The sequence below is a fragment of the Mustela putorius genome, unplaced genomic scaffold, assembly GCF_011764305.1.
Source record: "Mustela putorius furo isolate JIRA1106 unplaced genomic scaffold, ASM1176430v1.1 tig00003856_pilon_pilon_pilon, whole genome shotgun sequence".
Taxonomy (NCBI): Eukaryota; Metazoa; Chordata; class Mammalia; order Carnivora; family Mustelidae; genus Mustela; species Mustela putorius.
In genome coordinates, this window is record NW_025422008.1 from 764287 (window position 1) to 777070 (window position 12784).

A 12784-nucleotide genomic window follows, 5' to 3' on the forward strand; every position below is an offset into this window, starting at 1 on the left:
GGGTTGCTTGGCCTTCGAGCCTCTGGCCTTCCCAGTTTCTAGGCTTTGATTGACGCGAAGTAGAGCCTGTGAGAAAGTCGGAAGGGGAGCTCGAGTAAGAACCTGGGGAACTGGTCTAGGGGTGTTGAGGGGGGAGCTGACTAAAGGGGCAGACGCGAGTTGCATTTTTTTTCTGGAGAGTGGAGATAAGCAACATTAATTAAGCCTATGCCAACAACTCTAAATTAATATTTGTACCCACGAGGGATACCTGGGCGGCTCAGTTGGTTAAGCGTCTGCCCGCGGCTCAAGTCAGGATCCCAGGGTGGGATTGAGTCCCCATCCATCGCTCAGCAAGAAGCCTGCTTCTCCTTCTTCTCCCTCTTCTGCTACCCCTGGCTTGTGCTCTCTCTCTCTGACAAATAAATAAAATCTTTAAAAAAATAAATTTGTACCAAGTTCATATTTGTGAAAACTTAGGACAGTTCCTGGAAAACTAGTAAGAGCTACTAAGATTTCAAATAAGTAGAAATAAGTGAGACTCCTATTTTAGTCCTCCTTTGCCTATTTCCTTGATGCAGGGTATGACCACCCCCAGGAGGGCAATACTGTGCCAGACTTAAATTCTGGTCTCCCCAGAGGAGTGTAGAAGTGTTCAAATTACACCAAACTCCGGTGGAGAGTAGACCTGAGAACACCTACACCCCCAACTGAGACATGTCTATAGCCCTCTGCAGGTGCACACACCCACACCCCTAAAGACAGAGGGGTGTCATTCACTCACCCAGCAACTATTTAGTGCCTACTCTGGACCAGGTGGCAGACTCAAAGTACTGAACATTAATTATGGGCTTCATGAAGCTTACCTTCTAATGTGTGTGAGAAGAGAAGCAAGGAGATTATGAGGGGGACAGAAATAAATATATACTTTTAAAAATAGATCCCTTGGGACGCCTGGGTGCCTCAGTCCATTAAGAGTCTGCTTTCAGCTCAGATCATGATTTCAGGATCCTGGGACCAAGCCCCACATCAGGTTCCTTGCTCAGCGGGGAGCCTGCTTTCCCCTCAGCCTGCTGCTCCCCGCCTTGCACCCTCTCTCTCTGACAAACAAATAAATATGATCTTTTTATAAAAAAAAAAAAATAAGTTAAATGAAAAATAAAATAAAATAATATCCCTTAAAATGCATCTTCCTCTCCAGCTTTGTCCTAGGTACCCTGAGATGGGGAGATCACATCCAGGAGGTGAGAGAAAATGGTGGGTTAACCGGCTTCTACCACGAAAAGACTAGAAAATCCCCTCCAGCAAGGAAGGTAGGGGAGGGAGTTAAGGACTAGGTTAATGGTTACCCCTGGCAAATTGTTGAGCAATGGAGCTATGGAAACCTGGAAGAGACGTCACAACTCTAAGGCGTGTCAGGGAGCAACACACCTTCCAATCTGGGGTGAAAAGAGATTAGAGACTGGTTTACCAAGCCAAGGAAGGCAAGGGAGTGAAATAAAAAACCACCCTTTGAAGGAAAGGTTAGATACTGAGTTAGGAGAAAAGCCGGGGTAAGGAGGTGAGACGAGGGAAATGTCTCTGATAGAGGATTTGGGGGCGCAGCCCAGGGGGCACTGCTGGATAGTACCAGGAGAGGGCAGCATTACCTGTCATCTGGGAAATTAAGGAGAAATACCTTGTGGGTAGCCATGCCAGCCACCCAAAGTCAATATTGATGATCAAACCAGCTCTAGCCATAAAGCCATAGGACAGAAAAAGGCAGGAAAGAAGCTGCCAAAACCTGTTTGAGCTCAGGCCCAGCCCTATTTGCCTGAGGCATCTCCCACAAGGGAGATCTTTGTGGGGCAGATTCTCTGATAGACATTGATCGGCTGGAACAGAAGAGGGTCCTGAGTAGAGGTGTTTTGACCTCCTTCCTCATGTGGAAGGGATTTGTGTGCAGAATCTGAGGATCACCCATGGAGGAGATCCTCCCCCCCAACACACACACTCATGAAATCATCCTACAACCTTACAGGATCTTAGAATTCAAGGAAGCAAACACTGAATATATCTTCTCACTGGGGAGGAGAGAGATAGGCCTTCCCCCAGGGAGGCGAAAACCCACAGAAGAGGAAGCAGAAGAGGAAACCACTAACTGCTGGTTTCCAGCAGCACGACTCTCACTCCACCCCAGTCCTCCTCAAAGTCTCCTTTTCTTTCAGTGTCAAGTCCTGTTTTGCTTCTCTACGTCCTTACACTTCCACTGTGTTTTTCTGTAACTGTGGGTCTGTTAGACAACAGGTGGTGAGAAAGAAAGAGAAGATATGGTAGGGTAGGAGAGAGATTCAAGATACGGAGGCCGGAATGTGTCCAGTTTGGAGGACATATTTTTAAGCCGTTTTTCAGCAGTTCATAAAGAATTTGACAGAACCTCCAAAAATCAAGTTACTCTTCCTCTACCTCCCTACTTATTTGTGTCCCCAAGGACTCCACTTACATTATGCCCTTCTGATCTTTGCTTAAGACCAGCTACCATCCTCTCCAGGATCAGTGCAACTCTATTCTAGGGCCACAATAACCCCACTCTCCACCCGCCCCCATTCTCTCATCTTCAACATATCAGTGAGAAAAGGGCAAGGGGCACAGGAAGGGGCCCCACAATGGGGGCAGAAGTGGAAGCATTTAAGCTGATTAGGCTACTGAGGAGGAGCTGACCTCCCCCAGAGATGAGTCCCTTTGGCTCAGCTTCTTGTTTCCCTAGCAGGAGGCTTGGATGTCTCCCCTCCCATCACCTCCCCTACCTTTCACTACTCTCTTCCCCCAATCTCAGTGTCTACTTCCAAGTCGGTCCTGCTGGAGTCTGGAAGGAATGTGGGAAAGGGAATAAACGACCATCTTCACATTTTAAAGTCCCCCCCACCCCCGGGACCTCATGGGCTTGACCAAGCTGTTGGGGTCGTTTCTTGTGTGAGGGTGGAGTGGGAGTGTCCTCTGATTAATACAGCAGGGAAACTGAGGCAGGAAAAAAAATCCCGTGTTCAAGGAGACGGGTGGAGAAACAAGTAGGTTCCCCATCCCTTATCCTCTAGGAGACCTGAGGCTCCCTCTCCGGACCCACTGCCTAGATCCCCGAGTCCCGCCCCCCTCCTGTCCCCTCCCCAGGTTCAGGGCGGGGCCGGTCGGTGAGTCAGCGGCTCCCTGATCTAGCCCGGGAGGGGATAGAGCTGGAGGGGCGGGGTGTGGGGTGCGCTGGTCTGGTGTGGAAGCCGGGTCTTGAGTGAGCGGGTCTTTTCGGGCTTGTTTGGCGCTGAAGGGACAGCCCTAAGTCTGGGGGAGAGAATCCCTGCCTGTGAGACCCGCCTTCCCCGGCCCGAGCCCCTCCCAGTTCCCCCAGCGCCGGCCGCTTCCTGGTCCCCGTCGCAACCATGGCTGAAGAACAACCCCAGGTTGAATTGTTCGTGAAGGTAGGAACACCTTCTCGCTCCTAGGCCGGCCTCCCCCTTCTTGGAAGGCAACTCTCACCTTGACCCAGCTCCAGTCTTGACTCCCCAATCCCTTCCCTCCTTGACCCCCACCCAACCCCACGTGCAGTCTTTAGTGTGCGCGCGTTGTTGGGGGTGGCCTCGGGAGGGGAAGACGGTTGTTGTGAGTGCGGGTAATAAGAATTCTGTGCTCGACCCTGAAAAGTTTGTGGAAGTGCAAGTTTCAGCAGCCTAAAGGGCCGGAAGGTAGAGAAGAGGTCCCAGGATTTGAGACTATTCACGGGGTTTGGGGGCGGGGGGTACTGATGGAAAGACTGGGAGAGAAGGGAGCAGTGGGACTCAACAGGGTTTGGGAGTGTCAGAGGGAAACATCAGGACATGTGGTCATAAGAGAAGAGTGAGGGGTGTCTTGGGAGAGACTTGGAGAAGTGAGTGAGAGAGAGAGTGAGAGAGTGTGTGTGTGTGTGTGTGTGTGTGTGTGGCAGGGCAGGTTTCAAGGAAGAGGGTGTGTCGGGGAGGGCTGAAAGGAGATCCCCAGCGGAGGACTGGTGGGGTGGAAGGAGATGGAGAATGGGAGTGGGGTTCTAGCAGTGCAACCTGAGAGAGGGTGGGCTCGAAAGGGTCCCCGGGACTTGGAGAAGCGAGGGAAAGGGAGGTGACCATATGGGAGTTTAGCTGGGGCTACCAGGAGAATAGGTGGGGAGAGGGATCAGAAGGAGGAAGAGAACTGGGTTAGGGTGTTTATGGTTTGGGGGTTTTAGAAACAGGAGAAAGAGTCGCCCAGCTCTGTCCTCTCTCAGTGGGTGTGGATGAGGAACGGTGGTCCTTTGGCCTTTGGAGATGAAAGCGCAGACTGCGGACTAGCGGACTTCACTCTCTCTGTTCTGCTCCCCTCCCCACTGCAGGGGCATTCTTACCCAATCCCGGACCTCATGTCTGCACCTCCCTCTCCGCCTGTGCCTCCTTGTTTGCACATTCTCCCCACCCTTCACTTTCCTGCCGCCTTTCTCTCCACTTCCCCCCTTTGTTCATCCTTCTTTGTGTGTTCCTGCTGCTTTTTCCCTCCTTGCTGCTTGGGGCTTCTGGGGAAGCCATTCCCTCTCCCTGTGCCCAGCCGTGCCTGGGTCCGCCCCACTTAGGTGTGGTCCCCACCTCACTCACACTCGCCTCAAGGGCTATTTTTATTCGTGGGTGAGCCTGCCCTACAGAGTCTGGCCTTGGGTCCAGTGTGAGGAGAGTCATCTGGAGCCAGGGCCATGTGTTGGGAGACCCCGCAAGTAGTGTGTGGGGAAAGAGGAAGGTGGCCCTCCGTTGCCCAGGCCTCAGCCTCACAGGTCCCTGCCCCCACTCCTTGCCAGGAAGGAAGCCGCTGAGGCAGAGACAGTGTGACATGAATCACTCAGCCCAGGGGGAGGTCCCTTGGGGAATGAGGTCACCACTTGCCAATTACAGGGCAGCCCCCCTCTGCAAAGCCCTCTACATCTTTAGAGGCCCTGGGCCCCTTGACTCCCCACCCAGCTGCCAGAAGGAGGGTGGAGGTATAGAGAACCAGAACTCTGGCTTCCAAACCCCATGGTACCTTGCCCATTCTCGGGCTCTACTCCATTCAGGAATCCAGGAATCCAGGCCTCTAGCCTACAACCCTGGCCTCACCAAAGTCCCTCTCTAGGGATATGGGAGAGTTAAATACGCTTTTGTATGTAAAGTGCTTAGGATACCAAGTAACACTGCATTACTGTTTGTCTTCCCTCTCTAGGGTCCAGATCCTCCCGAGTTCTCCCAAACCCAATCCCTCTGCCTACCTCCCAGCTGTCCTGAACTCTATGGGGAACCAGAAGCTGACCTTTGCAGAAAACTTTCCCACTAACCTGCCCTTAGGTTTACTCTGCCTCCAGAGTGGAGAGCCCATGTCTGGGGAGAGCTGTTAGCCCTGAGACTGTGTGTCATGATTAGGCAGAAAATGGTGTGATCTGGGAGGGGGGTTGGGCAGAGAATGGCCTATGGTAGGTGGGGTATACCAGGCCTAACCTTGGGGTGGGGGTTACTTTTCAGGCTGGCAGTGATGGGGCCAAGATTGGGAACTGCCCCTTCTCCCAGAGACTGTTCATGGTGCTCTGGCTCAAGGGAGTCACCTTCAACGTCACCACAGTTGACACCAAGAGGTGGGCCAATTTCTGTTCCTCTTAACACCCCATTTGCTTGGGAGCTCACCCATCCTAGTCCTTTCATCCTGCCGCCCTTTCATCCCCCAGCCCCCGCCCTTTACCCAGAGCTCCTTTTTCTTTCCACATGCTTCATCTCCCCTTTCTGATTCTCCGAAACCTCATTTTTCCTGTCCTGGGAAATGGGATGTGGGGAATCTGCCCCACATCCCATTTTCCTCACCTGTTCTCAGGAGGACGGAGACAGTGCAGAAGCTGTGTCCAGGAGGGCAGCTCCCATTCCTGCTGTACGGCACGGAAGTGCACACAGACACCAACAAGATAGAAGAGTTCCTAGAGGCGGTGCTTTGCCCTCCCAGGTACAAGGACACTTGGAAAGGAAGGGTTGGGTAGCTGGGAGATTCTAGGGGAGGGAGGTGGAAGAAATGGAAAACCGAAATGGTGGTGGGCTGGAGCACGGGAGCTGAGGCTCCTCCCCGGAAGATAGCTTCTCCTGTTTCTCCTACTGGCTTTCAGGTACCCCAAGCTGGCAGCTCTGAACCCTGAGTCCAACACGGCGGGGCTGGACATATTTGCCAAATTCTCTGCTTACATCAAGAATTCAAACCCAGCACTCAATGATAGTGAGTCTCAAGGGTTGGAGGCCAGGGGGCTAGAAGGAATGGAGAAGATCCAGGGATTGGGAGGCATTAGGGGCACCTGGAAATTCTGATATTGGGGAGATGGAGCAGATGTCGGCAAACCCTCACTGCCTCCCACCGCAGCCCCCTTATTTTTATTTAAACTCAATATTTCCTTGCATTTTCATTGCCTTTGACTTTAGGTTTCTCTTCATTTGCCACCTAGCCTCTCATGTACCACCGTGTTAGTTGGGTTGGCTGCTGACCTGTTTCGTGGCAGAAGAGGGTTGTGCTTAAAAACAGTGACTCTCTGGATGCTTGGTTGGGTGTCTGCCTTTAGCTTAGGTCGCTGTCTTGGGATCCTGGGATCCCTGCTCGGCGGAGAGCCTGCTTCTCCTTTTCCTCCGGCTCGTGCTCTCTTTCTCAAATAAATAAATCTTTAAAATGGGCTGGCGGGGGGGGGGCGCCTGGGTGGCTCAGTGGGTTAAAGCCTCTGCCTTCAGCTCAGGTCATGATCCCAAGGTCCTGGGATGGAGCCCTGAATTGGGGTGCTCTGCTCAGCAGGGAGGCTGCTTCCTCCTCTCTACCTGCCTCTCTGCCTACTTGTGATCTCTGTCTGTCAAATAAATACATAAAATCTTAAAAAGGGAGGGGGCACCTGGATGGCTAAGTCCGTTAAGGGTCTGCCTTTGGCTCAGGTCATAATCCCAGAGTCCTGGAATCTGCCCCACATCCCATCTGGCTCCCTGCTCAGCAGGGAGTCTGCTCCTCCCTTTCCCTCTCCCCGGGCTTGTGCTCTCTCTGTCAAATAAATAAAATCTTAAAACAGCAGCAACAACAATGACTCTAGATCCAGACAACCTGCACCTTCCCTAGCTAGATTAAACCCTACTAGCTGGGTGAATTTGGGCAGTTCATTTAATTTCTCTGTAAATCCATTTCCAGATCCATAAAATGAGGCTAACAATGCCTGTTTCATGGGTTGATGTGAGAATTAAGAGTTTTTGTGTGTAAAGTGCTTAAAATAACACATGGAAAATGAACTACATTTGTGTCAGATACTATTATTTGGACTGGCCCCACTCCCAAGGCCCTCCTGGACTATGTTGCTCTCCTGATGTTCTTACCAATTCCCCTTTCTTGCACAGATCTGGAGAAGGGGCTCCTGAAAGCCCTGAAAGTTTTAGACAATTACTTGACATCTCCCCTCCCAGAAGAAGTGGATGAGACCAGTGCTGAGGATGAGGGCATCTCTCAGAGGAAGTTTCTGGATGGCAATGAGCTCACTCTCGCTGACTGCAACCTGTTGCCAAAGCTCCACATAGTACAGGTGGGTGGTCATTGTATGAGCAGAGGGTGGCCTCTGGGATGGCTCTTGAAGAAGCTCCCACACAGGTTCCCTATGACGACGACTCCAAAGGTGATTTCTTTCTTAGGATGGTTTCCCTGGATTGCCACCAATAGCAGACACACCCCATTTCTTCTCACCAGTCATTGCTTCAAGGCTGTTGCTTTAGAGAATTAACATTCGGTGATACAGGCTGTGGGTGCAGACTGGCTGGGAGTAACATATCCCAATGTTGTTGTCAAGAGTGCTCTTCCTGTCTTTATCACTGCCAAATCCCCACATCACACAAAGCAGGCTTTTCCTAAAATCAGAGCTTTAACTCTTTTTTTTTTTTTTTTTTTTTTTTTTTTTTTTTTTAAAGATTTTATTTATTTATTTGACAGAGAGAAAATCACAAGTAGATGGAGAGGCAGGCAGAGAGAGAGAGAGGGAAGCAGGCTCCCTGCTGAGCAGAGAGCCCGATGCGGGACTCGATCCCAGGACCCTGAGATCATGACCTGAGCCGAAGGCAGCGGCTTAACCCACTGAGCCACCCAGGCGCCCAAGCTTTAACTCTTTTTATGGCATTGGTCTCCTCTTTGTCTTGTGATGAAAGATGAAAACTGCTGGTTCCCATGTTTTTTACTCAGCCTCAAAGCTATGGTTTAGTTTGTGAAACATGGGCCTAATGTCAGTCTGCACAGACCTCTGTATTGAACATCTGTGTACTAAGCACTGAAAGACACAAAGATGGATGACTGACGATTGGTCCTTGCCCTCAAAGGATTTGAAATCTAGCCAGGAAGTTAGAATAGTCACATGAAAGTTAAGTAACAAAACATGATTAAAAGCCAAATGAAAAATAGGGACAAAAGTCACTGTAGAAATTCAAGTGGAAAATTCTCTGATGTGTGAATTACATCTCAGTAAAATCAAGAAGAGAGCAATGGCACCATGGAACAGGGTGGTCTGAAAAGGAACTGGTTAAAAATGGCCAGGATTTCAGTGAGTGAAGAGGAAGAGTGAAGACAGAAGATCGTGAGGAGTTAAGAAAGCCAGTTGGATGATTCATATAGGAGAGAAGAATCACAGAAAGAGAAGCCAGATAGCGGGGATTCTTGAATGCCTGGTCAGGAAGGCTAGATTTCATCCTGGAAGTCTTGGGAGAAGGGAAAGACCCAAGAGCCAGGGCTGCTCCCCTGCGGCTGACATGTTGATCCCATTGATCCCTCTCCTCTCCCCACCCCCAGGTGGTATGTAAGAAGTACAGGGGATTCTCCATCCCAGAGGTGTTCCGCGGAGTCCATCGGTACCTGCGCAACGCCTATGCTCGGGAAGAGTTTGCCTCCACCTGTCCAGATGATGAGGAGATCGAGCTGGCTTATGAGCAAGTGGCCAAGGCCCTCAAATAAGTACTTTCTGAGGCTCCGTCTCCCACTGCACAAAGGCAGCAGCTGGTTTCCACGTGGCTATCCAAGGGACACACTCCAAAATGGCCAGCGGGCAGAGAATCCTGGAGCACTTGTGCAGGGCTGGCTGGGGGCTGAGGGGAAAGATGGGGAATCTAGGTAAGATTTTTATTGTGGGGTGGTGCGGGTAGGACAATGTACTTCAGTAATAAAATACAGAATGAAAATACAGTGTCGTTTTACACAAAGGGGTCTTGAGTGTGGCTAACACGGGAATGAGAGGTGGGTCAGTGACCTTGAGCTCAAGGCAGAAGCGAGGAATTTAGAAGAGGGGTATTGGTGGTCAGGCTTCCATTCCTCGTGCCGGTCCACCGTAACGCTGTCTTGTGGTCCATGTCGCGTTTGCAGCCCAGCCGCCGGGGCCAGCCAGACCTGGGTGGGCCTGGGCAGCACTCACGGGGCGGGGCCAAGTTCTGAGGAGAGGAGCGAAGTCCCCCCGAAGTGGGCGCGGCGTAGCAGGGCGGAATGGGCGTGGTCTCTAGGAGCCCCGCCCCGTCCCGCTTAGACAATGCCCCGGAGCAGCCAGACCGTCGCGCCCCCGCCCCACCGTAGTTCTTGAGCTCGCCTACCCGGGGACCCCCTCAAAAGCAGAGAGCTCCAGTCCCCGAGGCTTGAAGACTAGGACTCCCTTCTCCAACTCTGTCCTCAGGGGGGTGGGGCCCCAGCCAACATCACAGAACGCAGGAGTTGGGGTGGCCACTGGAGGTAAGTCTAAGGGTTGGAGATGTCCTCTGGACCGTGCGCGGGCCGGAGCTTGAGGATGCCGGGCCCGTGCCTGCAACGGATAGAGTGCAGGAGGCCGAAATTCGGGTGCGGAGCTGAGCGGGGTAGACTTTGGGGAAGATGGACCGGGAGAGGCAGCCGCTCCCTGGGACCACGCCCCCGTTTCCCCGCCCCTTGGATTTCGTTTTAGACCTCTCCCAGTCCTCGGGGACTCGGTCTGGTTTATACTGGGTCGTGCTAGGGGCAGCGGGACCGGCCCGGGTGGAGGGAGATTTAACTCCTTGGATTCTAATTTCTCCTTCGTTACTCGTCTTCTCTTTTTTCGTTTGGGCGTTCAGGACTTCCATCTTCCAGGCCGTGACTCTCTCCCCAGCTACCTCCTCCTGTCCCATAACCCCTTTGGGTCCCTTGCCGCACTTCGGATCCCTATGGCAGCGAGCAGCTGAGGGTTAAGGGGGCGGGACCGTTGCATTTTTGGGGAGTGAGCGCATCCTAGCGGCTGCCAAGAGGGGCGCCTAGCAGGGACCTCGCAAAGCCCCCTAACTGGGGCAACAGGTGTTGTGAAAATTAGGGGTCCGGGTCTTGTTCCTCGGACTCCTTCCAAAGAAGCAGACCAGACCCAGAAGGGTGCGGGGTGGAATGGGGTCGGCAGGAGAGGAAGGTCTGGAGGGGGTGGGGCGAAGTGGGAGGGGCGCCCGGAGAAGGCAGGAGGAAGACCCGGGCGCTCTTAACCACCCCCCCTTACGCCCTTCTGTGCATGTCTCTTATTCTGCCAACCCCACTCCCCTTTTCTGTCTCTTATCCCAGACAGGTGAAGTAAAAAGAGAAAACTAAGAAATCAGCGCGGCCGGAGGGGCGCTGTGTGGATGGGATGGGGACGCCAGGGGAGGGGCTGGGCCGCTGCTCCCATGCCCTGATCCGGGGGGTCCCTGAGAGCCTGGCTTCGGGGGAGGGTTCGGGGGCTGGCCTCCCGGCTCTGGACCTGGCTAAAGCTCAGAGGGAGCACGGGGTACTTGGGGGTAAACTGAGGCAGCGGTTGGGGCTGCAGCTGCTAGAATTGCCTCCTGAAGAGTCGCTGCCGCTGGGACCGCTCCTCGGTGACACCGCCGTGATCCAAGGGGACACGGCCCTAATTACGCGTCCCTGGAGCCCCTCCCGCAGGCCGGAGGTGAGCGCCGCGGCGCGGTTTGGGGGGTTAGGGGAAAGGAGGAGCTGGACGTGCGGGGCTTTAAGAGTTATGGTTGGGAATGTCTCTGCTCCGCGCCCTCTTTCCTGCCCTAAGGTCGATGGAGTCCGCAAAGCCCTTCAGGATCTTGGGCTCCGGATTGTGGAGATGGGGGATGAGAACGCGACGTTGGATGGCACTGATGTTCTCTTTACGGGTGAGGCTGAGGTGCCTGCATCCCTGCGCTTTGCATTGGGAAGCAGAGCTGGGGAGACTAGGCCATGTTGGGCCTTGTTTCCAACTCACTCTGGCTCTCAAACCTCCGCGGCCTCCCTGGGCTCAGGCCGGGAGTTTTTCGTAGGCCTCTCCAAGTGGACCAATCATCGAGGAGCTGAGATCGTGGCAGACACGTTCCGAGTGAGAAACGGGACCAGCTTCTTGCTGGGGAAGCGGGGAGCGGATGGGGTGGGAGGGGCGCACGGAGGGGGCGCGGAGTAGAAAGGAGCCCAGAGCAACCTGTGTTTGAGGGAATCCCCCATCCCTCTCGCGTCCCTGAATAATTTCTTTTGTTGCCCCTAGGACTTCGCTGTCTCCACAGTGCCGGTCTCGAGCTCCTCCCACCTGCGCGGCCTTTGCGGCATGGGGGGACCCCGCACTGTCGTGGCTGGTAGCAGCGAGGCTGCCCAAAAGGCTGTCAGGGTGAGGAGGGTGGGGCCAACAAAAGTGGGCGTGGCTCTTGGCTCGTAAGGCTGAAAGCAGGGAGGTTCAGAGACTTAATTCCAACCCCTGCCCTCATGGAGCTGTCCATCTAGTATGAAAACACATCAGAAAGCAAGAAGTTACTATGGCAGGACAGGAAACACAGTCGATTAACATCGTTTTCCCGAGTTTCAAGAAACTTCTCAAAGGTGGCATCTAAGCTATGAGGAAGGATGGATGACATGGACTGGTGGGGGCTGGAGAAGGGGAGAAGAGGGCTGCAGGTAGTAAGAACTGCATGTGGGTCTGAGGTGGAACTAAACAAAAGTCACTAAAATGCTTAGAACAGTGCCTGACACATACTAAGGACAAGTACTTGCTATCATAATCATGCAACAGATGGAACTGTGTTCCCAGCCCTTAGTGGTGGTAGGGCCACCAGACTCAGTGGGGAGGCTCTGAGACTTGACCACTTCCTCTTTTTCCCTTCCTCAGGCGATGGCAGTGTTGACAGACCATCCCTATGCGTCCCTGACTCTCCCAGATGATGCAGCTGCTGACTGTCTCTTTTTGCGACCTGGGCTGCCTGGTGTGCCCCCTTTTCTCCTGCACCGCGGAGGCGGGGACCTGCCCAATAGCCAGGAGGTGAGAGGAGGCAAGAGCTCCACTACTAACAACAACCAGAGGAAGGAGTCTCAAGCCTTCCTAGTGGGACAAAGAAGGGGTACCTTCTCTAGAAGCACAGCCGGCTCCAAGAAGGGCCTGGCTGTGGCCTCAGAGTCTTACTCCCCTCTCCCATTTCATGTCTTTCCTGCAGGCATTGCAGAAGCTCTCTGATGTCACCCTGGTACCTGTGTCCTGCTCAGAACTGGAGAAGGCAGGCGCTGGGCTCAGCTCCCTCTGCCTGGTGCTCAGCACGCGTCCCCACAGCTGAGCTCCTGGCCTTAGGATTCTGGCTGGCCAATGTTTGGGCAGCATAGGGAGTAGAAGCGGAAGGAGGCTTAGATAGAGGACGGTGAATAGGTATAGTAGTGGGGAGAGGGCCCCAAGATGGGGGGGAGGGCTTAGTGTGGGAAAACTGATAGAGTCCCCTGGGTGAGTCCTCTTCCTCAGAACTAATAAAACAGAACTGACCTTTTAGACTGGGCTGTGGCTGGTGTCTTAACTGGGATA

General features: G+C 53.3%; 2 protein-coding genes across 3 annotated transcripts; both read left to right on the forward strand.

Annotated features, from left to right (window-relative positions):
- Positions 1-3165: 3165 nt before the first annotated feature.
- Positions 3166-9191, forward strand: CLIC1 (chloride intracellular channel 1). The gene is made up of 6 exons (XM_004780957.3): positions 3166-3428; positions 5499-5608; positions 5842-5967; positions 6125-6231; positions 7377-7558; positions 8806-9191. Exons 1-6 carry the CDS (start codon positions 3390-3392, stop codon positions 8965-8967), a joined length of 726 nt encoding a protein of 241 aa, XP_004781014.1. The 5' UTR covers positions 3166-3389; the 3' UTR covers positions 8968-9191.
- Positions 9192-9496: 305 nt separating this feature from the next.
- DDAH2 (dimethylarginine dimethylaminohydrolase 2) lies at positions 9497-12751 on the forward strand. Of its 2 annotated transcripts, XM_004780960.3 has the most exons (8): positions 9497-9729; positions 10086-10302; positions 10555-10915; positions 11030-11129; positions 11256-11329; positions 11492-11611; positions 12107-12256; positions 12429-12751. In XM_004780960.3, exons 3-8 carry the CDS (start codon positions 10619-10621, stop codon positions 12543-12545), a joined length of 858 nt encoding a protein of 285 aa, XP_004781017.1. In that variant the 5' UTR covers positions 9497-9729; positions 10086-10302; positions 10555-10618; the 3' UTR covers positions 12546-12751. The 2 variants fall into 2 exon arrangements, with proteins under 2 accessions (XP_004781017.1, XP_004781016.1); XM_004780959.3 differs by lacking the exon at positions 10086-10302.
- The last annotated feature ends 33 nt before the right edge of the window (positions 12752-12784 follow it).